Source organism: Amia ocellicauda, chromosome 10 (genome assembly GCF_036373705.1).
Source record: "Amia ocellicauda isolate fAmiCal2 chromosome 10, fAmiCal2.hap1, whole genome shotgun sequence".
NCBI lineage: Eukaryota > Metazoa > Chordata > Actinopteri > Amiiformes > Amiidae > Amia > Amia ocellicauda.
In genome coordinates, this window is record NC_089859.1 from 20,620,362 (window position 1) to 20,645,498 (window position 25,137).

The following is a 25,137-nucleotide window of genomic DNA, read 5'->3' on the forward strand; positions in this document are numbered from 1 at the left end:
AAAATGTGTTTTCTGTTGCTTCACAGAGCAGTGTCCCCCCAGATGAGCAGGCTCTGCCTGATCTGAGATGCTCATCTGGGGACACACTGCTTCCCCTCTTTTAAGTCCACTGAAACCAGTAAACATCGAAACGTCCCACTGCTGGGTTCCCAGGCTGTGCAATACAAATATGCGGCTCTCAGTTTCTCAAAGCAGGATGATCTCGCGATTCATTTCGGCAAGGAGAGCTTTTATCAGCTTCATCTTCCGTGCCCGGGGGCTGTGCTATTAACGTCACCCTTCAGTTAGAGCTTTTCCTTTTTGCAGACTGAGAGAATCATTATTAATTATGATATTAATGGGAGCAGTGGCCTGAGGGCTTAAATGCAGCCCCGGTGCTTGACAGCTCCTAACCGTGTTCGTGGTGAATGCAGAAGGACGAAAACAAAAAAAGATTAATGGCTTTAAACGCTGCAGAGTTACATAACCTATGAAATCATATCTGGCAGGGCAGGGCTCGGGCCTTGCTCTTGGAACGCAGGGATCACACACATTTTCCGTAGCCAACCGGGGGAGGCTCCCGTCGGTGTCTGTATGTGCCCAGTTGACCAGGGTTTTTCCAACGCCGCTGAAAAAAAACACGTCCTCTGTCTCTGGGGGATTGGCCTGATGAAACTGCTCGGCACTTTTGGTCTTTAATTTCCAATTATAAATTTTTTTTTCTGTGCATACTGCTGTCTGTGTGGTACAGTCCGCTCTGACTGTTTCAGCAGAGCAGCAGTACTATGAGCTATTGCTAGCCTACGGACATGCGTTAGAGACGATAAATGTGATCAGCAGACTGCAGGGAGGCTGCAGAACTCTGTAGAACTGGTCTGCAGTGTCTGGCTCCGTCCTTGGCTGCTTTAGGGCTCTTTTCTTACCAGGGGAGGGTGTAGCAGGACTGGGAGGAGAGAGAGAGAGAGGCTGGAACAGCTGAATGTTTTGAACATGACACAGAAACAGTCTTATCTGCGCTGGCGGGGCTGTAACTCATCACTCTGGTGTCTCCGTCTGACACAGACTGTGCCGAGATGCTCCCCATCAAGCGAAGACCAACAGTCATTCCTGTCATGTGTCAGACTGATTTGCCAGTGTGAATGTTTACAGCCCTCCCATGTTGCTTCTGCAAGCGATCTCCAGTGGTTTATTAGCAATGTGCGTGTCTCGACAGCACAACCATCTCCATCGGTGCCAGGAATCAGCAGCAGGCCACTTCACATCACCTCAGCTCTGGCTGTCCGTACCGCACCAGCGCAGGACCCACAGACTGGCCCTCACTCAGGCAACACAAGTGTACTGATAAAGCCACCGCTCCCCAGGACTCTACATTTTACAAATACGGCACTCGAAAAACCTGCATGGAAACTAACACCTATGGAATAATAGATACTGTTTACATTTCTTCACAGGGGAGCCCAAAGAGCTCTTAAAAGCGGAATGTACTCTGCATACAGGAAAGCAGCATTGAGTTATTATTACTGCAGGGAAGACATCCAGATCGAACTCAGTGACCCAGTGCAAGTACGTGGATTCAGTCCAAGTGCTTCTCGTTGCCTAATGGAAGAGGAACTCCCTTCACTTTTCCCGGAGCAGCTCAAACACGAAGCTGGGTTCAGATGTGCGCACAGGCCAGCCACGCCGACAGCTCTGCAGTGTTTTTAACTCACGGTGCTTTTCTTTGTTTTTCTGTTGACTTTTATGCTATTAATAATAAACCTCACTGGTCATGTGATTTTCAGTATTACAGTAACTTCAATCATTACACAGAACTTGTTTTCTGACTAGGAAACATAAAACACAAGAAATACACAATCACACACACCCATGCACACACACAAACAGACATATGTAAGAGGTGCCTCCAAAAAGTCACAATCTCCTGGCCCAGTGGAGTGTAATGACTGATGACTGCTGAGGGCAGAAAACCCCACAATGCAACACTTTCTTCCTTCCTCTTCTATTTAAATGCCTTCTCATTCTATTGCCAGCACACTGTCTCAGCTTTAGGACCGATCTCTGTGCAATGATTGGACGACACTTTTTGACACCTACTGTGAGCTCATTGGCCGGTACAGAACAGACAGTGTGCAATACAGAACCCCCACCAGGGGGATTTTTTTTTATCCAGAACTTCAGAAATGATAAAAGGCAAGGTCATTTGACTATGAATGTTAAATGAGCATCCCCCTCGATTCACCAGTACTGATGTTGTATTATCTTTGTGGATCCCCTAACTGCTCATGGTGTCTCCGGGGAACTTGGAGACCTGTTTCCTGACATATTTGCATGAGGTAAACAAGCACAGACAAGTAAAACCTCAGAGCAGAGAGAGGTACCCAGGCTATCGACTGTAATTATCTAACAATAAACACTCAGCTATCGACTTCCAACACAGCAGCAAAAACATGCAAACGAGATGTTGGTCAAAACCACAGTCATGCTGCAAGTCTACGAAGGGTTCTCAAGAAAAATGTTCATACTTCGCTAGTGTAAAAAGTGTTTATGCCTATTTATAGACGCTGATTTTATATTTTCAAAGTTAACACTTTTTATTTCAGACTTCCTGGATAACTGGAAACACAGAGGAAGTTCTTCTGAATTAAGAACCTCGCCACTGACTTTGGTCTACCACGCCATGCGACACGAGTCTCGCTAGATGTGGTTGGCTCTCAGATCGGCCCTGTGAAAGATGTGAGCCACCCATTATTGGAACAGAAAAAGATTGCATAATTAATTGACAAAATATTGTCTTCATTCAACTGCTTTCAGGTACAATAATGGCAACAGACAGTAACAATCATTCAGACCAGAGCGTCCCTGTATTGCAATTAAAGACCAGAACCTATTTCCTCACTCATATCCCCTCCAGAATGGCAAATGACAATCAGAATATGGGCCTAATAGAACCTGTACATGTTTTAATTTTATTTTTTCATCTGAGAAGGATCCTACAGGGCCATTCATTATTTGTATTGTTGTTATGATGATGATGTTGTAGGAGTTAATATACTCTGAATACATCTAAATGATCTAATTAAGGGAAGATCAAGTTAATTCAGAAGTGAGGTAAACATTACGTCAGAGCAGTGAGGTCACAGCAGACTCCGTTACCAAGAGGAATTGATACAGTTACAATTGAGGGAATTTAAAGTGCAGGAATGAGTTCAGGTAAAATAGGGAGCAATGGGAGTGGAGGGGGGATTGCGGTGCCGCAGGCCTAGTCTGAACAGGTGTGTCTTGAGCAGGTGGTGCTGGGCGGTCAGGGGCCTCGGTGGACGAAGATTTGTTTTGGTTTTAGCTTGAAAAGAATGACAGACACAGACAGAGCAACAGATAGACGGTTGGCGCTGTGGTGCCAGAGTGATGTCAAAGAGTGTTATGGGGGTGGTGGGGGTGGGAGCCAGTGCCCTAAATGAACCCGTTACATAAAGATTCGGGAACATTGTGATGCCACAATAGAGTCTGTCACATCTGTCAGGTGACATTAGGGAATTAATTCCCTGTCTGTTCTTGCCGATTAATTTCAGTGGACCATGCAGTGCTTTTTAATAAACACTGGCAGGGCTCGGCGTTAACAAAGGAGCATTAAGTAAAGCATGTTCAAAATGTTTGCTCTAGCTACTGCAGACATGTATCAAAACACAGAACCACAGGGAGCCAAACCAGAACACGGTTCCTGCCAGCCATCTCTTCTCCAAAGAAAAAAAAAAAAACACAAACAGAAACAGATGATTTGCAGCGACCGTGCATGTCTGCTCACGTAACGCACGCTGAACACCCATGAGACAATTTGATTTTTTGTGGGCACAGAGTCAAAAGAACAAAGAGTTTACCTTCAGCGACTGGAGGACAGAGTAGAGCATCTCGATTTCTAGGAAACCCAGGCTGAGTTGTTAACAGGCAACACGTAGGTATATCCGCTAAGTCGGGGGAGCGTTAATAGAAGGCTGCACCACAAATCGAGCCGTGGTTATTTGCACACAAGAAAGAGACGGAAGTCAGGCTGCAATAGGTGTGCGTCGAGGTGCAGTGGAAATTCTCTGTAATCAGAAGTAGCACAGCACTTCTGTCATTCACATTTTTTAAGGCCCACTTTTGGGTTGAATTTCACTGCTTATAAAGTTTGTGTGAATTAAAAACAAAACACACACACCACCACCATCAGCCTATATTGATCCAATCTACAGTTTCTCTTTTCGTTATATATATATATATATAAATATATGAAGCATTAAATATACAGTTGCTAAAAACAAGAAGAAAGAAAGTTATGACTAGTGCTGTGCTGATATGACACAAGCAGAGACATTCTGGACTGAACTGAATCGTTCGGGCTGTTTTCTGCTTGATTCTGCAGATCCGCATCTCGGGCCGTGTTTACGGTCTGAGTCATCAGTTTTACACCAGTGCCGCATCGCATCATGTTACTCATGTGACAAATAAAGGCATGCAAAAGTAGCCTGGTTTTCAGTGATGCGCAAGACATTTGGGTTGGGGAAACAATAGCCCCTGTAACAGGAGATTTGAAAGCTTCTGGGTGGTTTTAAATGCACAATTAGGGGAGTTATGGATGCTTAATGCGCAGTAGGTCAAATTCAGGTGAAAAAATAATCAAACACACGTGACATTAAAAGTGAACAGTCGCAGGTTACATTAAGGTTTCAGGAAACCTCAAGCAGCTTACTGGCGCATGTTAATGTTGGTGCCACATTCTCGTACCTGTTTATTCTGGTTGTTCATTGGCATTACATCATCTTAAACCATGTTTGTTGATTAATGTTTTCAGCCTTCAAGTGACAAGGTTTAACAACTCCAGATTACGATTATGAAATGTTGATAAAGTAAGAAATGTAAGGAGATATTTTCCGCTAATTAGCAAAAGTATCTTCCAGATAAATCAATGCCTCTTCCTTTTCCAAATCCATCTAGTTATAAATTATTGAAATGTTTGAAATTCCATCAGCGGATATCTCATCTGACAACAACTCAAACGGAAGAAAGATTACCTTCCAAGCCGTCCAAGTAAAGTAAAAGTGTTATTTTTCAACACACTGCCAAAACCAAAAGCAACTGCAGGGAAAGATTCAATCTGTTGAAAATAATATGGAGTTTGATCAATGGAAAGAGAAGTTGTCTAGGCTGCATTGTGCAACAGACTCCTGGCCTTGATGGAACCTAAACTTGTTTCCCCGGCACCCCTCTCCCATGTGGGGCCCCCTTGTACTGATTTTAATTTCTGCACAAACACAGCATTGTCAGAAGGCCAGACTCGCAGGCAGGCAGGCCGGCCGGCAGGGATCTTCACCTCGCTGGAACGTGGACGCCTCGGCCAGTTCTCACGTCTGGGGCCACCGCAGGACAGGCTGCCACAGACACAGTAAAGCTAGTTAGTAATAACGGACAGATAAAGGAGTCCTGCCTGGCTTATGATTAAATGACCACATTCTGCACATTCCTTTCCGGTGAGAGAGCTGGCCCGCCGAGCTGCAGAGCGGCCGCCCTGCCACAACCGGATAAGCCAGTGTCCGGGCAGCACCTCACCTCTGGGATCGCCAGGGACCGGTGTTCAGACAAAACAAGTTCTGTTTTTCCCCTTCTTTTTTATTTTATTTGCTTGGGTTGCATAACAAAAAAATATAAGAGCAACACAAGCCATTAAGGATCCGCTCTGCTGCTGATGACATCTGGTCTTCTGCCAATGTTTACATTCTCTCTCCGGGAGGAAGTGAGGGATGAAAGGCCCTTTAAAGCACACACTGACATTGCATCTTGCTGGGGCAGTAGACTGCAACCGGCCACATCTTAAAGGGGCTTGTCCGCAGCCCTGGTTATACATCCGATTCGAGTGGGCCAACTGAGGGGCAGACAAGAATCAGACACATCTGACGACTGTGATCCCGACAAAATGAGCGGCGAATTTCACTGGACTGGTCATCTTAGAGGCTAGAGGCCCTGTGTGACTCAGAAATGGGGTCTGAACTGGAGTGTAACACGGCTACACTAGAGCAAACTACAGGTGACAATATAACACTGTATAATATAGTATCTGCTACGAATGGGTGGCACCAGACATATTGTGCCATGTGAGTTTCTTGAGAATCAAGACTGATACAACATGCCCGGCCCTCTGACTTTCTGAGCTGGAACTCATTCTGCGGACATCAGACACAACAGCATCATCTCGCCGAAGAGGAGCGAGTCTCCCCGGTCTGGGAATACACTCAACTGGGACTCAACTATGGATTCTGTTAATTCAGGACAGGGTGTGAAACAAGCTTTTGAAAAATCAATATTTATGCCAGTTTGATTTCAGACAAAACCATTTTTGGTTCGCTGTGCCATGTTCTGTATAAAATAAAGTTGTTTTTGCTCTTTTAAATCGTTGTGCTATTTGATACAAATCTGCAGTAATTGGAAACATCACACTGCAAAACACTTAACACTAGACTACTTACTATTATAAGATTCTTGTGGTTTTAATAAACATACTTATTTTGAAAATTGAAACCATTTTCTTTTGATATGATTAAAGTGAAAAAAAAACATGGAAAATATATTTCAAAATCAAAATCTACGTGTCATAATACTTCAGTAAAACGTTTTATTTTCTTCTGTGAGATCGTGTGAAATTAGCTTTTAGAGAAAATAAAATGAATTGTTAATTTCATACACATACAAATAAGAACAATAATAGGATTGAGTGTTTATCTTCTGACTCCAGGCAGACAATGACATTGTTTCAGATGGTAGATGTGAGCTAACAATGGAGGAATCATTTGTTCAACACAAGCATGCAACAATGACACAATCTGCTCTGCTTGGCCAGTAACGCACACAGGAAAATACACAGAGGATATATATATGTGATTATGTATATGTGTATACTTGTCTTTTGTAAAAGCACTGGGGCGGGCGTTTAGTCAGTCCTTAGTGCCTGGAGGACAGTTTGTATACAATGTCAGAAAAGGGAAATACTCGCTATTATCCCTGAAGTCATCCTTGTGCTGCTTGGTCTTCAGCTGGCTGTTGGCACAGACTTGCACTGTGGATATGAGCACACGGACAGAAAACGGAAGCAGTGTTTAAGCTCTCGACCAGGGATCAGTTCGCCTATAATACAGCTGGCCATATCTCACAGGCCCAACCACTTGTGTGTGGAAACGGGGATCTCCCCAAACTCTGCACAGCCAGCAGGTGACTGATCCCCTTCCCAATATTCGGTCCAGCGCAACGCCTTCCTTCGCCCGCGGTACCGAGAGCACGGTTCCATTGTGCGCCTGTGTCATGTTCTTGGACAAAGACTATATATATATATATATATATATATATATATATATATATAAATGATAACAATACAGCGGGGCCCAGCCAGAGGAAAGATATATGAAGTAACAACTGAGTGGAGGCATAAACAGTATACAGTTAAAAACTGCACAACTGCTGCCAAAGTATGCACAGTTGAAGGAATGTGACTTGGGGCCCTTACTCGGCGAACAAAGAGGGCTCAGTTTGCCTTTTTTTCCCCACCGCTACCACATCCGCGCATCATTAGCTGGAAAATTCCTGATATATGCTGTAATTTTTCTGCTTTACTTTTTTCTCCAGTACAGGCCAGGCTTTAAGATCCAGATGCCATTTTTCCCCCAATCAGTCCCTTACAGCCTGGCCCCCCGCCAAGGCGCATCAACAATTAACACAAGAACACAAACACGGCTCACTCCGTGGCGACTGGCAAGGGCTTGCAGGAAATACCAAATAAAAAACTTTATTGTGCATTGTTTCGCCATTTTGTTCACCCCTGGGCCACCCTGCTTTTAGAATAATTTATACATGCATGCCTTATTTGGATTATGGAAGTGATAATTCAGCTTTCCCCAAATATGTCACGTGGCATCTCCGCCTTCTTTCGGCAGACCTCCCCCCCTTTAAAAAAAAAAAAAAAAAACCTTTCTTAGGAATGCAAGTAGATTGCATACGGTACCAGCACATTCTCTCTCTCTCACACACACACAGAGAAATCATTACAACAACAGTTACAATTTTATCCATGAGAATTGCATAAAACAGTCCCTGTGTCTGGGCCGTACAGTGAAACACACTGTACTGTATGAGATCATCAGCCCGAGACGCTTTATTTCACTTTCTTGTTGTTGCTGCATTCCCCCTGAATGGGCCGAGGAACAGTGTCGAGACAGGAGAACACAGTCACACCCAAACCACAATCCCCAGCCGCCCGCTATAATAACACAAACGGGGAATTCTAGCGAGGGGGTGGCGGTGGCAGCTACGGCAGGGGGCCCCGAGGGAGGTGGGGGTCCTGGCTCCGGCTAGCAGTCTCACTCACAGGGCCCAGGGTCTTGGACTGGGGCCCCTTACTAATGCTCCTGTCCTTCTTGCCCAATCTGCTCTACCTTTCCTCCACAGAGGTCGTATCAGACAAGTTGCTTCTCTGCCTACAGTCTTTCTTGAGCCCTCCTTTGAGGGGAGGCAACCGTCAGGTCTGAACCCCAAGGTGAAGACCCCCAGAGATTAACCTTCTCCTACAACAGTCTGTCGTCCGAGTTTTTGTGCGCCTCTCCTTTGCGCCTAATGATTTAATTTTTACATCTTATATTCTGCGAGGCGCTCTGTAGCAAGCTTGCGAAAGGCGCTATACCAAATAAACATCGATCGATTGATAGTCGCATAGTCGCCTTTCGCTGGCGGTGGGCCATGGCCATTGTGTCATCTTTCGTGTTGCAAGTAGAACACATGACTCACGCACACGGCATGCAAAAACCGAGCGCCTGTGCAAGTGCCATTGTTGTCCAATGCTAATCAAACCCTCTATCCAAGGGTACAAATGATAATGCATTTCCAGCAGCACCTCCAAACGTGCCATTCCCGTGCTTCCTCTCAAGGGATCTTTTGTGCTCTACTGTGAGAATCACGTTGACTGAGGCTTTGTTGCAGCAGTATTGAGCTTTTGAGGTGAGAATGACTGCTAACTGATCGCAATTAGAAAATCTATAGTTAGTGTTTAACACACATTGATTCTGTCATCACATAAATGCCGGGGAGGCCTGCGGTCGATACGTGTCCGCTTTTCCTTTGCCAGTCCAATAGAAATGAAATATTGATTATCTTATTGTGAGTATGAACTGTTTTACACCTTATTATATTTGCTCTATGAAGTATTGATCTACGGCTCCACGAAGACTTTCACCACCTGTGGTGCGGCGTTCGAGAGCTGGGCGTTTGCGTTTATCAATCGCAGCCACAGGTTAAATAACGTTGTGAGAACAGGATGTTCACACGCCGTGCAGCGACCGATCAGCGACTCTGCTGCAGTACACGAAACAGGCCAACATAGATATACATGTATGTATAGAAACTGCAGGTCATGGTGAAGGGATAAGAGCCCTGCAACACAGCTGTGGAAAACCATGTTTAATATTATAATCCCCTCACTCTGTCATTATTTTTCTCTTACCCATACAGGACAAATACAGGTTCAATCTGTGGTAGAAATGCATGCTCCTTTTATTTCAAAGACAGCAGAAATGAGGTAACCCCTGATTGGAACTTTTTGGTGTCACAAACCAAGACAAAACAATGATTATATGAAAATAAATGATGTTCATCTTTCAGGAGCTCAACTGAGTCAGTGATGATAACGGGGGGGTAATTTAGGGACTGACGAACCAGCTAGGCCTACACAGACACTGGGAGGGGAAAACACCCATTTAGATAGTTTCCACCAGCCTTCATTCAGCACAAACAGACAGAGATAAACTCGGTCCAAATACACGTCACTAAGGACTCACCCATCTACCCGGCTTGGGATGTCCCCAATTAAACTCTCTCATCTTGCAGAGTTGGGGAAGAAGCAGTGTTGCTGCTCTAAGGATTTCCAAAGGGTTAGAGACTAATTAAACCTGTTTTTCTTCAGCCTGGATCCTTTATACTGTATACACACCCTGACGTGTTACATCTGATTGACACAAACCTCTGCTGGTATTGTTGGCGTGTACTTTGCCTAAGAACATCTACTGGAATCAGGTAGATTGTTTCTGATGATGTGACGGACAGTTTGAGGTGATTGATCCTCAATGCTCATCTCTGTATTGTTGTTTTATTCCCCCAACACATTCAGGGCAACTTTCAGACCCCATGTAGTCTCAAAACTGCAGAATAAACAGCTGATCGTTGAATCGTTCACAGAGATTGCTCAAGGAGATAGGAAAGTAACATTCTGACAGTTGAGTGTCATAATAACAACTTGACAACAATAACCAAAATGTACAAGACCATCAGATTATATTGAAACTCTTTTGTCCGCCACCCTTCCTGTATAATAATAATAAATACAATATTTAAGCTATATGAAAAACATGTTGCCTTGTGATTTATTCAGTATAGAGGCTGTTAGACTCCACCCAGAATAACTGCCACCGAAGGCTCAGCAAACGCATAACATCGCTGGCAAGGCCCACAAACTCGCAGAACAGTTATGCGATGGTCTCTGCTCTACACTACGTGTGGATGCTTAACCACTATTGAGAAATACAAGAATTCTAGAGAAGCACAGTAACCAATTAATGAAACCACATCTTCTGCAGCTTCCTGAAGATACTAATATGTACTTGGTTTCCATACAAACAGAGCTCACGTGTCGTCGCTCACACTCACTACACTGCGAAAAAGAAAGAAAAAAACTGAACGACTATTTTACAATTCATCAAACATCAAATAAGCAAATTAAACTTTGCACTCTGGCACTGAAATGTGTCCAGGAGGTTTGTCCAAGTGAAATATCCAGGTTCATTAGTAACTGCAGTTGCACGAAGATCAAATGCACTCTAACAGGCTGAAAAACACCCAGGTATACATTGTCTTTATGATAAGTAAGCATTTTTGGTTTCACATCACAATGCATAACCAAACAGCTGACGTTTTCATCGGTTAGTGTACCATGTATGCAATTGTTTTTATTAAACAGCTCCTTGTGTTTCTGCTGAAAGCATCAGCATTATTTGGTCACCGAGACACTTCACTCTCGTTCAGTTTAGAATTCACCAACAGAGACAACCTTTGTGGAGACGGGCCATGTGCAGACACTGCTCTTCACAGCAAGGTCAGACTGTTTATTCTAGCCTAAATTCCTTCCCACTGTAAAAGGTAGTTTTAAATGCCACATTCCAGTACCGGTGCCAATGAGCCACTGAGGCATATTTTCCCACAAGAATCAAAACCGTTCTGTTACCCGGCATCCTCTCTGTGTGACTTTCACGGTCTTCCTGTGATGTCAAAGCAGTAGTTAGATTAACGTACAGAGCAACACCCTGCAGAGATACCACAGCGCTCTCAGCCACTGGAGACACCAGAGAGAGAGGAATGTGAGAAAGCACGAGCATGGCAATCCTGCAAAATATAAAAACCCTGTAACAACACTGCCCTGTGGTGTGGTCTGCTCTGCCATTCTCTGCACATTCCTCTCTTCAGCCATGCCCTACTGGACCAAGGCCAGCCAGGGCACGATGAAGACTCTCCCAGTTAGCGCACGATGGGGCGGCACCAAACACTTCTCCCGTCCTGGACAGGAGTCATCGGCTCTGTACCGTTTTTTAAAACCTGCAGTGAAGCACGAGAAAGACTTCCCCCTCCCTGCCACGGCACAGGCTGCTGGGCGGGTTTTTTGCCCATATGTTGCTGGACAAAAGAGGTTCAGGACAAGGAGACCCCAGTCATGATGAAACAATCGGCACCCGGGAAGACAATGGCTGACACTGGCCTGATCGGCAGGGCGATGCAAATCACTACTGCTGTGGGGGGAGTCCAATGGGTGGTCCATTAGCATTCTGGCACCTTTCCCCCCAGTGTAGGGCTAAGGGCTCAGGACAAGAGAGAGAGAGAGAGAGAGAGGGGGAGAGGGAGGAGACAGAGGGGGACAGTAGAGAGACAGAGAGAAAAAGAGAGGGAGAGGGGGACAGCAGAAAGCACAGTGTAAACCTTTACAACACCTCCTAACTATGTGTACGTAGACATATATATGTACTATACAGATGCATGGATATAGATATGGAAAACATCCGTTAAAGTAAAACATTGGTGTCATTTGTTCATGCAAAAAGGTGCCAAAAAAATGAGCAAAACCCCAATTTTAAAACAGGGGCAGCCCTTCAGTTTCTAGGCTTTGTGTTCATTCTGCAACCGAACTGAGAGGTTTCCAGAAAACCCTCTTAACAGTCAACGAGTAACTGTAGTTGACGTTTCTTTTTTAATCCCTCACTGTCAAAATGCAGTATTTGTGTTCTTATTTTAAACCAGGGCCATTCATTACAGCACACAAATGAATCATCTCTAGAAATGGCTACACCAGAAGCGTCTGCACGGCGGCCCGGAGCGTGCTGGCCGGGGGTCCGCTGCTCCTCGCGCAGCTCTCCCCCCCCCGGTGTCTCGGCTCGGGTCCCTTGGCTGACTGCAGACTGTGTCAGGAATTAGTCAGCTGCCTCAGACGGGGCTATTTTATGACTTCCTCCGATTTTTTGCGCGTTGGTATTGCTAATACACAGTGGGACTTCTAGGGGGATTTTGAAAGAACAATACCTGCGTTCCCTGTTCTGGGGGGGGGTTCTTATTCTTCTCTTTTCCTTTAAATAAAGGTGATAAGAAAATTCCACACGAGGAGAGTCAGCCGTGGGAGCTCGGATTGAGGTTTACTAGGCGTAGGGGATGTGTCCAACTGAGATTCGAGATTCTAGACCAGTGGCAGTGACAGTTCATCTGCTGAGGCTCAGCCCAGCCCGTCTGCGAACTGTAGTGAGAATCCAATCGACACATCTAAGAGGTGACTTAAGTTAGAGTGAATCTCTTCCCCGCTGTAGTGAATGGAGGTGAAATTCAATGCTGGAAGCCAGTGCTGAGCCTTCTAAGGCTGACTGTCTGCTCTGCAATTGCACCTGCTAAGCTGAAGCTGTGAATCGGGGTCAGAAAGGGCGCTGACAGATCAAAGGGTGAAGTCACATATCTTTTCTGGTTTTTAATTCTGGTTATTAGAAATATAATTACTAACTAAATGTCTCAGTTTCCTGCTTTCATTCTGACAAAACTTCTTATTAGTGACAAATGATCAAATTAACCTAAAAACTAATGATTTTCTACTAAACAAAAAGTAAAAACAAAACCCAAATCAATAGAATGGGTATTTTGAGTTCATAAGGGGTATCTAGAAAAGCTAATCTTCAATAACTGCGACGCTTAGCGGACGCACGCTCGGGGAAATTCACAGACACGGTGCGTGGTTCTTCCCCAGGAGAGAAAACAAAACCCGCTCAGCAGCTGAGAGCCTTCACCTGCGAGATGATCCACCTTCAAAAGGAAACCGACGAGCCGCATTGCTTTCCGCCCGTGAGGACGGCCTCGCGATCGCGGCTCTGTTGCTCATTCACAGCCAGACTCCTGACAGGGGCCGCCCGTCTCGCTTTACAATGCACATTCTTCACAGGCTCCTCTGGCCACATCTCGGCGCAGCTCCTTTCACCCCCGTCCCCCGGGACTGGGACGCATTTCACAGCAGCAACCTGCCACTCTCATAGACTGAGCAGGGGGAATACACAGCCTTTCAGGGCTCCCGCATAAAAAAAAAAAAAAAAAAAAAATACATTTCACCGCCCGGACGGGAGCCTCTTGCTTTGATATCTGCCGAGCCGCCCTGACCCAGGCAGGTGAGAGAGAAAGAGAGAGCGAGAGACAGAGAGAGAGAGAAAAAGGGGGAAAGAGGGAGATCAGGTTTTCGGAGGAAGGCCCTCTAGCAGGTCTTTTGTCCCTGATGAACAGACCCTTTGTTCTGAGGAAATGTGGGAGCTGTAGCATTTTAAACGCTCAAGAGCGGTTCCTCCGATGAAAATGCGACAGGCTGTTATTCTGAGGAAGCAAATGCTTCACGACACGAGCCCACACAGTCACAGGGAGAAAAACAACAACTTTAACTCCAGGCGTTCCCAAAATCCCTGTACTGCCCAGAACTGAGATCAAGTACAAAACACGGACGCTACGATATCCACAGGACCGCGTCACTCCTTCAGAGGTAGCCCAGCAAGACCCCCAATCCCCCGGGACACAGACAAACCAAAAGGAAGGAACCCCCCGTACTCACCACGGATGTGAGGGCCATCTGGAAGCTGTATATCCGCGCCAGGCCGAAGTCAGCCAGTTTGATCTGCCCGCCGCTGGTGACCAGGATGTTCTGTGGCTTCAGGTCGCGGTGGACGACGCGGTGAGAGTGCAGGAAGTCCAGACCCTGCAGCAGCTGAAACATCATGTCCTAGAAGCACAGACGGAGAGAGAAGAGGTGGTGAAACAAACACACAAATAAAAGCACTGATGAACGGCACGGGATGAGGAGTATCGAGTCTGTGCAATATCCTCTGAGAATGCGTCCGAATTATTATACATTATGAAGAGTATTGAAAAGGAAACCGACTGAAGAGGACAGATGCTTTTAAAATGGAGAACAGAAAATGGAGTCTCTCAGACAGGGGTCTCGATCATTGTGTTTGTGAGAACAGCGGCCGTTTAATCTCGTCTCCAGTCTGGACACCGTTCCCGCCTGAGGTGATGTCAAGACTTCCAGTGCCCTGATCGTGTCGATGCCTCAGGAATGGATTTTCTGCAATTCAAAAGGTGAAACTTGACTCGAGAGCTCTGGCCGAACCTCAGTGAGTTTACTCGGATTCCTGGAGTGTTTAAATTCACTTGGCTGAGGGAACGATGGCCTGGCCTTGTGGATGAAGCATTGCAAACCCCGACCCCACCGTGTGGAATAGCCAGGGAGTTTGCTGCGGAGGTGGAGGGTTGTGAAGCAATGAATGCTGGGAAAGCAGGGTTTGAGCCCCATATAAGCGTGTTGTGGGCGGGACTAGAGTCCAAATAGCTCATGTGCAGCAATGCGAAGAGAACAGTTGTGTATTTCTGAAGGAAACTTGACAAATCACACAGTAAAGCTCTCTTTCCAGCTTTATCAATATTGTTATATGAACTTGCCATTCCCGTTTACCTCGGGATAAAGCTACCAGCTAACAAGCCTGTCTAAACTTGTAAGTAATCTGTACCAGTTTCTCTTGCAAAGGCAGCAGCTGAGCAGATTTCGTATGGATCGTAGAAAGCAGGGATCTAAAATTGTACCTTAAAATTAATGACCAATGACTTTATTTTAAAGCTTTCTAACAGCAGGCTGAGGAAACTCAATCTACTGGCTGCTTTCGGTGAAACTGAAGGCAGAAGTGCTAATAACCCGACTGAGGGCTGGTCCCACATCTGATACGAGAGAGAGAGAGAGGGGTGGAGGAGGAGAGAGAGAGAGAGAGAACACTCTGACACTTAGCCAGATGGAAGGAGGTTTTATTTTCAGTATCAAACATAAATCACAACAGAAAATATCCCTAAAAAGTTCCCTTTGTTTCTGGTGTTTTTTTCAGTAGGTTCCCACTCTTTATTGTCCCAGGCACACTTGTGAGAGGAGGGGGGGTTTCCAATACATCTCAAGGTTATAGATGAAGAAAGCCTTTCTGCAACACGCAGCTCAGCGAGGTTTTCCCTCCACTCTGTTTATTCCTGCACAACCTACTAAAGCAGCTCCATCTCCCCCACACACACACACGAGTTAGTAACAGCTTCTACAAATCTGGTTTATACGTTATTGCTTGACACCACTCTCTTCCCTCTTTGAGCCCTACCAGCCATTGTTCCCAATTGTCACGGGTCGGGCTGGCTGTTTTGACAGAGAGCACTCTGGGATGACCGATTCTGCCCAATCACAATCCATTTTCTGCCCATAGGGAAAACGTGTCCAGATCTCGCTCTTTGAAACCGTTTGGGTTTCACCTCCAGCCACCACATTCTCAGAAGATGTCATCATGCAAGAATTTCCCCACACTGGTAGTATAGGCGCGTTTCCTTGTATTGTAACGAACCGATTCCGATCTTGTCACAGCTTCGAGCGCTCGAGTCATTTCTTCAGACGGGAGCAGTTTTCACAACCACCAGGCCCCCACATCTGTCCAGGAGATAAGTCCAGCACAGCCTTTCATATCACCTCAACCTGACTGTTCAATTGAAACAGGCCGCAAACTCAGCACATGCTAGGAGTCAGTTGAAATATCACATTAAGCCTTGATAAGGTATCGTTTTCTCACATTCATTTAGCTCTTAACATTAATGTAACTAAATGGACTTTAATCCTGCAATTAAGAGGAAAGAACTCAAAAGAAAAAAGTGAAGACATATCTAAGTAGCCTATACTTTTTATATTACATCCTGACTGAAGAGTCTAAGGTTCAATCTCAAAGGGTCCAGGAGTTCATGACAAGCTTGGTGTTAGTGGCCACCCCCCCTTATTTTGATCAGACTCTGATCTTGTTTAATTAAATGTTGTTCTGCTGTGTGCCTGATGCCCCACTACGGTGAAGGGAAAATGCCTTCACTAACTATCAGTATCCTCCGATTTCCTTCTGGTTTTACCTGGTTCCTGACCCATGATCGCTCCATCTAATTAATTAAAGGAAATAAGCCATTGGAATAACAATACCACACTCAATTCTGCGCATATTTGTCTTCATTGTTTTGGCATTTATTTATTCTTTCCAGTATCGTGTCCAATTGGTACACAATACATCTGTAACAGGAAACATGACAAACTGCTTTTTTTGGTCAAACCTCCACAGGCTGGAGAAAAACACAAAAACAGCGACCGCAAAGCAGACGCCCCAGACTCGTTTGGATCTGGACAGTTAACTGTAACCGTGGCACACCTCTTTGTCTCAGCCCCCTCCCACCCAAAAGAGAAAAAAAGAAGAAACAAGCAGCAGCTCGGAGAAGGAGATAAGAGTCCCCCGACAGCGGGAGTGCGACAGATGTTGATAGATGACACTGTGGCCAGCAGGAAAAGGGCTGTGAGGGAGAAGCTTGGGGCCCTGCCCTCCTCGGGCCGCCCGTGCTTGGTGGTTAATTGGATCCACTTGTTCTAGTGTGGCCCGTGTGGGGCGACATCTGGAGGGGGACGTAGGGATGCCCCCAGCAAGTCTTAAAAAAAAAAAAAAAGAAAAGAAAAGAAAAAAGAAGCGACTCGAGAGACTCAACGGCCATTTCCTCTGGCGCAGCTTGCACAAGAGCCTGTGACAGGGGTGGGGGGGCGAGAGTTAACGACGGTGGTGGTGGTGCAGCGGGGGGGGCGCTGACCGAGCAGAAGGGGCTGTGCTTTCTGCTGTTACCGCTTCAATTGCTCTGACATTGGCCTCAGCCAGCCGGCCTGGCCTCCCTGCCAAGACCTCACAAGGAACGTGGCGGGGGGGCCGCCACTCCATTCACTAACAAGCCAGCTGGTCAGTGATTAGAAACACTGAGACAATGCCCTGCACACTCATCCAGAAAACACGGGCGGACGGCGCTGCTCTGGCGCTGGGGATGGGCGGACAATGCTGCGGACGACAGCCTCTGGAAACGTGTGCTGGAGAGGCAGCATCCGAACAAAACCAAGACTTCTTACATTTATTCATTTAGTCTGTATTATTTATTTATAAGGTCTATCCACTTTCAAATCTGCCAGAACAGTCGAAGTTAATGAACCTCCTCTCACTTTTCTTCACTGGAAAATACCCCTTTTTCCATTTCCTCCGATTTCTTCTGTTGATTTAGATTTTTTTTCCCCTCTGTAAAGACCACTACCCTTCCTCTTCTTCTCATAATTGGACCTAACTTGACAAACAAGGCGCTTAAAAAAAAACAAAAAAAAAAACGATGTGTATGAAAACTCCCTTGCTCTGGGGTGTCATAGCCCATGCGTTTGAGACAAAGAGACTTGAAAAGGATGCGAGTGTCCCCCCTCAGTCCCTGCGTGGATAACTGTGCACAAATGTGTTTCTGAAGGGGTATTAACATCGTGAAAGGCAAAACCCAGTGACACTACACAACTCAGGGCCTTTCAGAGGAAGTATTACAGCTGTGTGTAGGGGCAGAGCATCCCCAGATAACGAGGACTGGAGCACAGCTCGGACCAAAAGCTTTGTATTTCCATAACTCCCACATTCCCCAGATGGCTACAGTGCTGCACCCTTGCAAGTTTAACTTTATCCATCCCATGAAATGTAGAAGTACGAGCTGTGTTTCAGCCCCCAGAGGAGAACATAGACCTCTGGTGAGATGACAGGACCCAGACCAAACCACCACACACACACACACACACACACACGCACAGAGAAGCATGGTCAATCGCCCTGGTTTGGGATCTGATCTGACAGCAGGTTCTCATGGTCTTTCTTTTTCTTCGGGCATTTAGAGGATCAGTAAAGCAATAAAGCTGCTACCCGGATCACAACAGTTGGAGCTGAACAAAAAAACAAACAAACCAACCAACAAACAAATCGACCGACCGACCCGGCTTCATGGGACACCACCCGAGCTGGCCCCAAGGTAGCCAATAAAACAACACTACAAAGCAGCCCAGGCCTTCTTGCCGAGCAGCGTCCTTTATGATGTAAATACGCGAGGAGCCTCGGCATTGTCGAATGCAGCCTGGCATACTGCGGGACATCTGCCTGTGAAGGTTTGTGTAATTCTCTCCCTATGCTTCATTAACCTCCGCATTGTGCCCGGGAGACGCGAGTCTGTGGCCTGTAGGCTGGGCCGGCCAGTCACACTCCCAGGGATGGAGAAAACGGTTGATGTCTTTCCAGCTCATTTAATTCGCTGGCCTCCTTTCAACGGTCGCCACGCGGTGGGTCCGGACGGGTCCTCCTCGGCCTGGTGTCCCCGGGAGGAGAAGGAGCCGAGGTTGTTAATGAGCTGCTTTGAGTCTCGCACTAATCAGTCTGTCAGAGTTGTGTCACGGCCAGTTAGGACTTTAGTGCGATTCTGAAATTGTGATTGAAACTGTCGGAAAAGGAGATTTTTAAACTTTAAACTTTCTTCTGTTTTTTTTTCCTGTCTGTGAGATAAATAAAAGTGCACAACTTTCTGGTACAAAGGCTGTCGCAGGGGTCTCTTTCAAAATGAAATTGCGGTCGTAAAAACTTCTAGAGTAAAATAAACTAAAACAGTTTAGAAATGTTTAGTTTGTTTGGTTTTAGTCAGTTCCTTTGCCCTGATTTCTTCATGCTTCACACTTGTCAATAAATGCATTTATGTCACAATAAAATGCGCACTTTCTGCTTTTTCATACAAGGCATAACTGATGAAGGAGAGTGAAGTTCCGAAAATGTGTTTTTACTTCTTTTAACGAAAGCATGATGAATAATTAAAACTAATCCTCTACAAAAACAAAAAACCTGTTAGCAATGTACAATTTGGCACATTTTTCTCTCTTCTTAAATGATGGTGAAGATGTTGCTGAGAAAGACAGTTTCATCTTTCAAACACACATAGATAACATAAAAAGGCAACATCAGCTCTTTCTCCGATCCCTTATATGGTACAGACAACACTCGTCCCCTGGGATGATGTGAAGGAATTGTGATAGAAGGGTTTCATAGCAATACAAAAAAAGTGTGTTCAGAGACGTTCTACAATGCGGCCCCTCGTCCGCCAGACCCCCCCCCCCCCCCCCCCCATCGAGGGCAGGTCAGCGCTATGACTGGACTTTTCAAACCCCTCTCTGGAAACACAGTCTAGTTTTCATCCTCACATATATTTATATTTGATTATATTTTAAAAAGTGACACTTTAGCGAATTAATACATTTCTTATTTGGCGGTGCTTTTTCACGATCATTACAGTACTAGTATTTCCACACCATGACCGATCTAGACCCAACGGTCATATCTCAACAGAGTCGCAGGAGCCTGAAATAGCTCTACATTCACTCTCGGCACTTGTGAGGTGCTTTCGCTACATGAATTACTGCTCAAGGCGTGACAGTGATTCAGTCATAGGCCACGTGTGCTGGACATCCCTGGCAGAGCTGTCAAGAAATGATTCACAACCTTCTTCTGCGATTCACCTAGTTTTACAGGCCGACACTGAACAGCAAGCCGAGGATCTGGACTGGACTGGGACCGGTCTGGTTCATATGGATTTCAGATTCATTTTGTACCCAATTGGAGGTGCAGAAACAAAACAGAAGCCTCTCTCTCCATTGGACAGTTTCCTCCTAAAACAACGACTAAGGGATATAATAACTCACACCAAAGACCGAGTGTGCTGCAATATCTTTGTGGCAAAGTACCTAAAGATATCTTTCCCCCTGAAAAAAGGACTCCTCTTTAGTCTTTTATTGTACTATTGGAGTGGGTGCATTAGATTTATAGCACAATGACGTGACTCTCGATCCAGAGTCCAGCTCACACAGCGGGCACAGCACAGCGACAGAGCCCAGCTCCATCAGCACTGTGTAGGGAAAGCAGATCTGCAACCACAGCCACAAAAAAACGAAAGCGGCGTTGCTGAAATAACAAGGAATGTTTAAAGAGCAGCATGCCATCTCAACGCCAGCTCAGCCCGCAGCCTTTCCGTGGAAAAGCCTGGGTGTCCTCTGAATGCAGAGACCGGCTCATCTGCTTCCGTAAACTGATACGCCAACAGCTTTTAAAATCCAGTCAACTTGGAACATCATAAGGGAAACACCCGCATCTCTGTGGACGATGTGACGTCCACAGAGACGCGGGTGCTTCACTCGGACACACAGCATGAGCCTTACACACCATACGGCTTCCCTCCCCAAAAAACAGCTCTGGTAACAGCCCTGAATTATTTCACAAAAACGATTAAGATAACATCACAGCTTGTAAAAGCTGACAAACAACTGCCTTCACCATAGAAACTACAGGCTCGCCAGCCTGCCACAAAAACAATGCATTTTGTTCAAGAAACATCTGCCACGCACTGCGGTGCCCCGAAGAGAAGAGGAAGTAAGACCTTGGAGAAATAGGAAAGGACTACTGGGGCCAGATAAAAATAACGGGACACTCAGAGATATTTCTTATTGTTGGTAAAAATAAAACTAACTATAAAAAACTGTCTCTGTGGGCAGTGAACCACATTCATTGCCATTCCAAGAAAATGAATAACACCTGCATCACCACATCACACAAAAAACATTCACAATGGAAATAAGCAGTTATCAGCGTGCGTTTAGTAATGGGGGGTTTGGTCGTTATTTTCAAAAGCCTGATCACATAATTTGTGCTTTTCTTTTTAAATGAATTAACATGAACTCATTTTTCTTCCTTTCCTCACCTTGGTACGGTAAATATTTTAGTATTAAGGTGAGAAAGTGCAGCAATCCAAGGTACCTTAATGGTTTCTGCAGGTACGCCTGGCTTGGGGATTTTCTCCAAGTACGTGGTCAAATCCTGATCCACGTGCTCGAACACCAGCGTCAGTCGTGTCTCCCGGTCGGTCCTGGACACGGTGCAGACGTCGAAGAGCCTGGGGAGAGAGCGGGGGGGACACAGTCAGCCAGAGGGAGGGAGGGAACATGGTGCTGAAAGCTATGAAACCAACCGAGCAACTGTCAATCGGCCACCCCCTCCCCGGAGCTGTTCCCACTGTGAAAGAGGTGACAAAAAACATAGCTGCACTAGTTTAATCTTGTATCTCTGCGATTTCCCATCCCCCCCTGAGAAGCCCATTGCCCACCGTCTCACTCACACACAGATCTCAATCACAGGTCAGCGGATACCAGATGCTCCACAATGTCACTCTATTCAAGCATTTTTTTTTTTTGTCCTAGTTATTGATTGAAAAACTGCCTGGTAGAAGCTAATACAATAATCAAAATGACCAACCAGTAATCACAACGGTGGACTGACCACCATGAATGAACGAACAAATCTAAAGAGGGTTAATCGCGTGAACAGATGCTAATTTATTTCATTAATGACAGACGTTGATTCAAAAATGTTTACCAGCTCTGTAACGTTCTGCTGAAGCCATGAGATCTGGCGCTTTTCTATTTTCTGACACACACACACACACACACACACATACATATTTGGAAACATCTTGCTGAGGCCTTCATACAGCAGTGGATCAATATTGGCTTATGGTTTTGCTGATGGTTTAGATTAATATAACACTAATTTAAAATATATGAGGTTTACACAAGCCTTACATAAGTAACAACACCTCTGAACATTGCCTGTGAAAAGGGCAGTTTTGGAATGGTATTTGTGTGGTATTTGGGGTTTGCATTATTGAATATAATCAATCAGTCCTCCTCCCAAGGACGACTAACACCTCTGCCTGGTGTGAGAACAGTTCAGGTTAACTTGACCGAACACCCGCTTAATCAGCTGCCCGGCAGGCCGTGTGGGGAGTCACTAATCTTAGAAAACAGCAAGGAAAGGACCACAATGAACTCAAATAAGACGACGAAAGGTGGACTTTCAAAATACACCTTAAATTTAATTAATCGCTGTTTCATCCAAGAAAACATGTATGATCATATTACTGGGGCCTAATGGCGGAAGGAGGCTATGGAGGCTCCAACAGACCTCGTCCACACTGTGCCGTCACGCTATGCTTTCTTCTCGTGGTTGCTGGAAGATCTCCAAAGTATAATACCTCCTCCTATCCAGGACTTCAAGTACTAACCCATTTCCGAAGCAAGCCAAGGATCTATGGACTAGGGCTGTGCAGGGCTGCTACGGTAAATAGAGGCGAAAGAAATAGGCAATTTCACTTGACACCAGGAGTTGGCCATCCGTGAAATTCTGAAAAAGCGCCGGGTAGAAGCTAATAAAAAAAGCTTAATCACAATGGTTGAATGACAAACATGCTCTCGGCAGGATATCAAAGAGCAGCGAGAAAACAAAACAAAAAACATTCCTGGGACGACTCCATGGTAACCAGGGCCAGCCCCCCGGCGCACCGTGGCGGGGCAGCATCCCGGAGACACGGGGATGTTTGCTAAAGAAGGCAAGCGAAAACAACTTGTCACAAGGAGCTTCCCCTGATCTCGCACACTCTGAGACAGCGGAGTTATTCAGCAGCTATCTGCAGACATGTCAGCCGTCTGCATTTGGGGTCGATAGAGGCGGCAATGAAAGGCACAAGTCCCATTGTTTTTAAAAATTCTCTACAGCGTCATTTCACACGTTTACCGAGAGGAATATTTTGCTCAAGGTCCTTTTTATTTCATGCTTAAAAAACAAACGGCTCACTTGTTACACGTGTCATTCTTAAGAAAATAAGCCCCACTGACTGGCTCTAATGTGTCAAGGTCTACAGAAAGCATTGAAACCAAGCAACAGAATAACAGATGTGTGGCACCGAGTGTAGGCGCAAAATAAGACCCTTGACTCCCCAGTTATTCTGGAATAGCAGACGGTCCACATATGGATTTAATAATCCTTCATTGGAAACATCCTAGGATTGTCTGCACTTTAAAGAAGACTCTCCACATATCATAGCTTGTATATGATACGAAATAGATCTCCGACTCTACGCCAAAGTCCTAAAATATTCAATTGGGTTGTTTTTTTCTGCTCCAATGTGTCAGAGGCTGTAGTGTATAAAGGTATTCCTACAAAGTACAGTTTACTGCAGTGGGTTTCAAAACAGTTGCTGGTCTACATCTCCACAGCACTGCTCCACTGGACACAGACGTGGCGGGACCAAATGCATGGGATATGCAACAGCAACGGATAAATCCAGTTTGCAGTGCAGGTGATATATGCCTGTCCTTCAAAAGCTGGCAGTTTAGGACACCAGCGGAGGCAGAAGGTCTTCTGCACTTCAAGCACTTCAAGCATCACTAGCTGAAAACAAGGCCTGGTGTGATTAGCTCAATAAGGCCATTAGGAGACAGGACCCAAGGCTGCTCTACAATCTGTCCAAAGACAAGGCTGGATACCTGTTCATGCTGATAGTCCTTGGTGATGTCAACCGCTATCTGAAGGGAACACTCCACCCTTGGGTGTTGGCCCTTTGAAGTCCGAGGAGCTCGTTCTCCCGATAGATTATCTGTGTGTTCAACTCGGTGTGCAAGGCTGACTGGAGCGATCCGTGATCCATACGCCATGGGAAGCTCATTGAGATAGTTAATGTGCGTCTATACTGACACAGAAGGGCAGGGCGGCACAGCAGTCGGACAGAGACACGGGAGGCGGGACAGGCAGGTCACACAAGGCACTCAAAGGCCTGGTGTACAGACTGTGGACATTGCGACAAACATGAAACGACAGCAAGTGGGCAACAATCGATGTTCGAAAGCCTTTGCTTGAGCCTTTTCTGTGTAACGGCAGTAACTCACAGACCACACGCACTGGGAGAAGATACAAGCCCCTCTGATTTAAAACACCTGTTTCTCTCTCTCTCCCTCTCTCTCGCTGCTCTGGTGCCAAGAGGATTTCTGGAGAGCGGGAACGGAGATGCTCTTCACTGGCTGCGCAGATGGACTGAAGCGCACGGACAAGTGTGTCAGTGTCCCGTCGGCCGCAGACACAGACTGTAAGCCAACTGCCAGCATCCCCAGGGTCAGGATTCAAATGGGGTATTGCATCCAAAGCCCCCAGATGCCAGGCTATTATCAGAGCAGATGGCGGACCCAGCCAGTCATCATTTCGGAGACCGCTGTCCAGTTCAATGGGTCACCGGTCGGTCCCCTTTAAAACAACTCCAGCTCCATTTCCCTCTGCTTTGGCCCTTATGGGTTCTACAAAATTACCTCAATATCTTGGAGGCAATCCAGTGACTTAAGGGTGAAGATGCTCTTTGATATTTAGGTTATTCAATACTTCAAGGTTTTTTTCTTATGCAACTGGGCCAACTGGCTCAACCACCCTGCCCTGCCTAACTATCATGAAGTAATCTAATAAATAAATGAACAGGAATAAACTGTCCATGGAGAAAATAGAATAAAACGTAAAGTCTTGCTGTGACTGAGTGTGCCAGGCCAGAACAGCGGGATTATTTGAGGGTGTGAGAAGATGACACGCATGTAGAATGACACCACACCACACGGTCACAACAAGTCTCACCGCACAGCCGGACACAAACAGACAGACGACGTTCAAGACTGCGTTCCCAGTCATTCGTTTATTAGAATGAGACTGTAAGTCACTTATCATGGCTAGAGCAAATCGCACAAACAGCCTCTTTCAGCCTGCATTACTGTAGGTGGTAATAATTCAAGGCCGGACA

The 25,137-nt window shown here is 45.8% G+C and overlaps 1 protein-coding gene across 2 annotated transcripts in view; it reads right to left on the reverse strand.

Moving 5' to 3' along the window:
• Window positions 1–25,137, reverse strand: part of cdk6 (cyclin dependent kinase 6) — a 48,895-nt gene that overhangs the window by 18,186 nt on the left and 5,572 nt on the right. For both annotated transcript variants that reach the window (XM_066715474.1, XM_066715475.1), the window contains exons 3-4: window positions 21,285–21,420; window positions 14,159–14,326 (exon numbers count right to left, since the gene is read on the reverse strand). In XM_066715474.1, coding sequence (XP_066571571.1) covers window positions 14,159–14,326; window positions 21,285–21,420 — 304 coding nt within the window. The remainder of the gene's footprint in view (window positions 1–14,158; window positions 14,327–21,284; window positions 21,421–25,137) is intronic.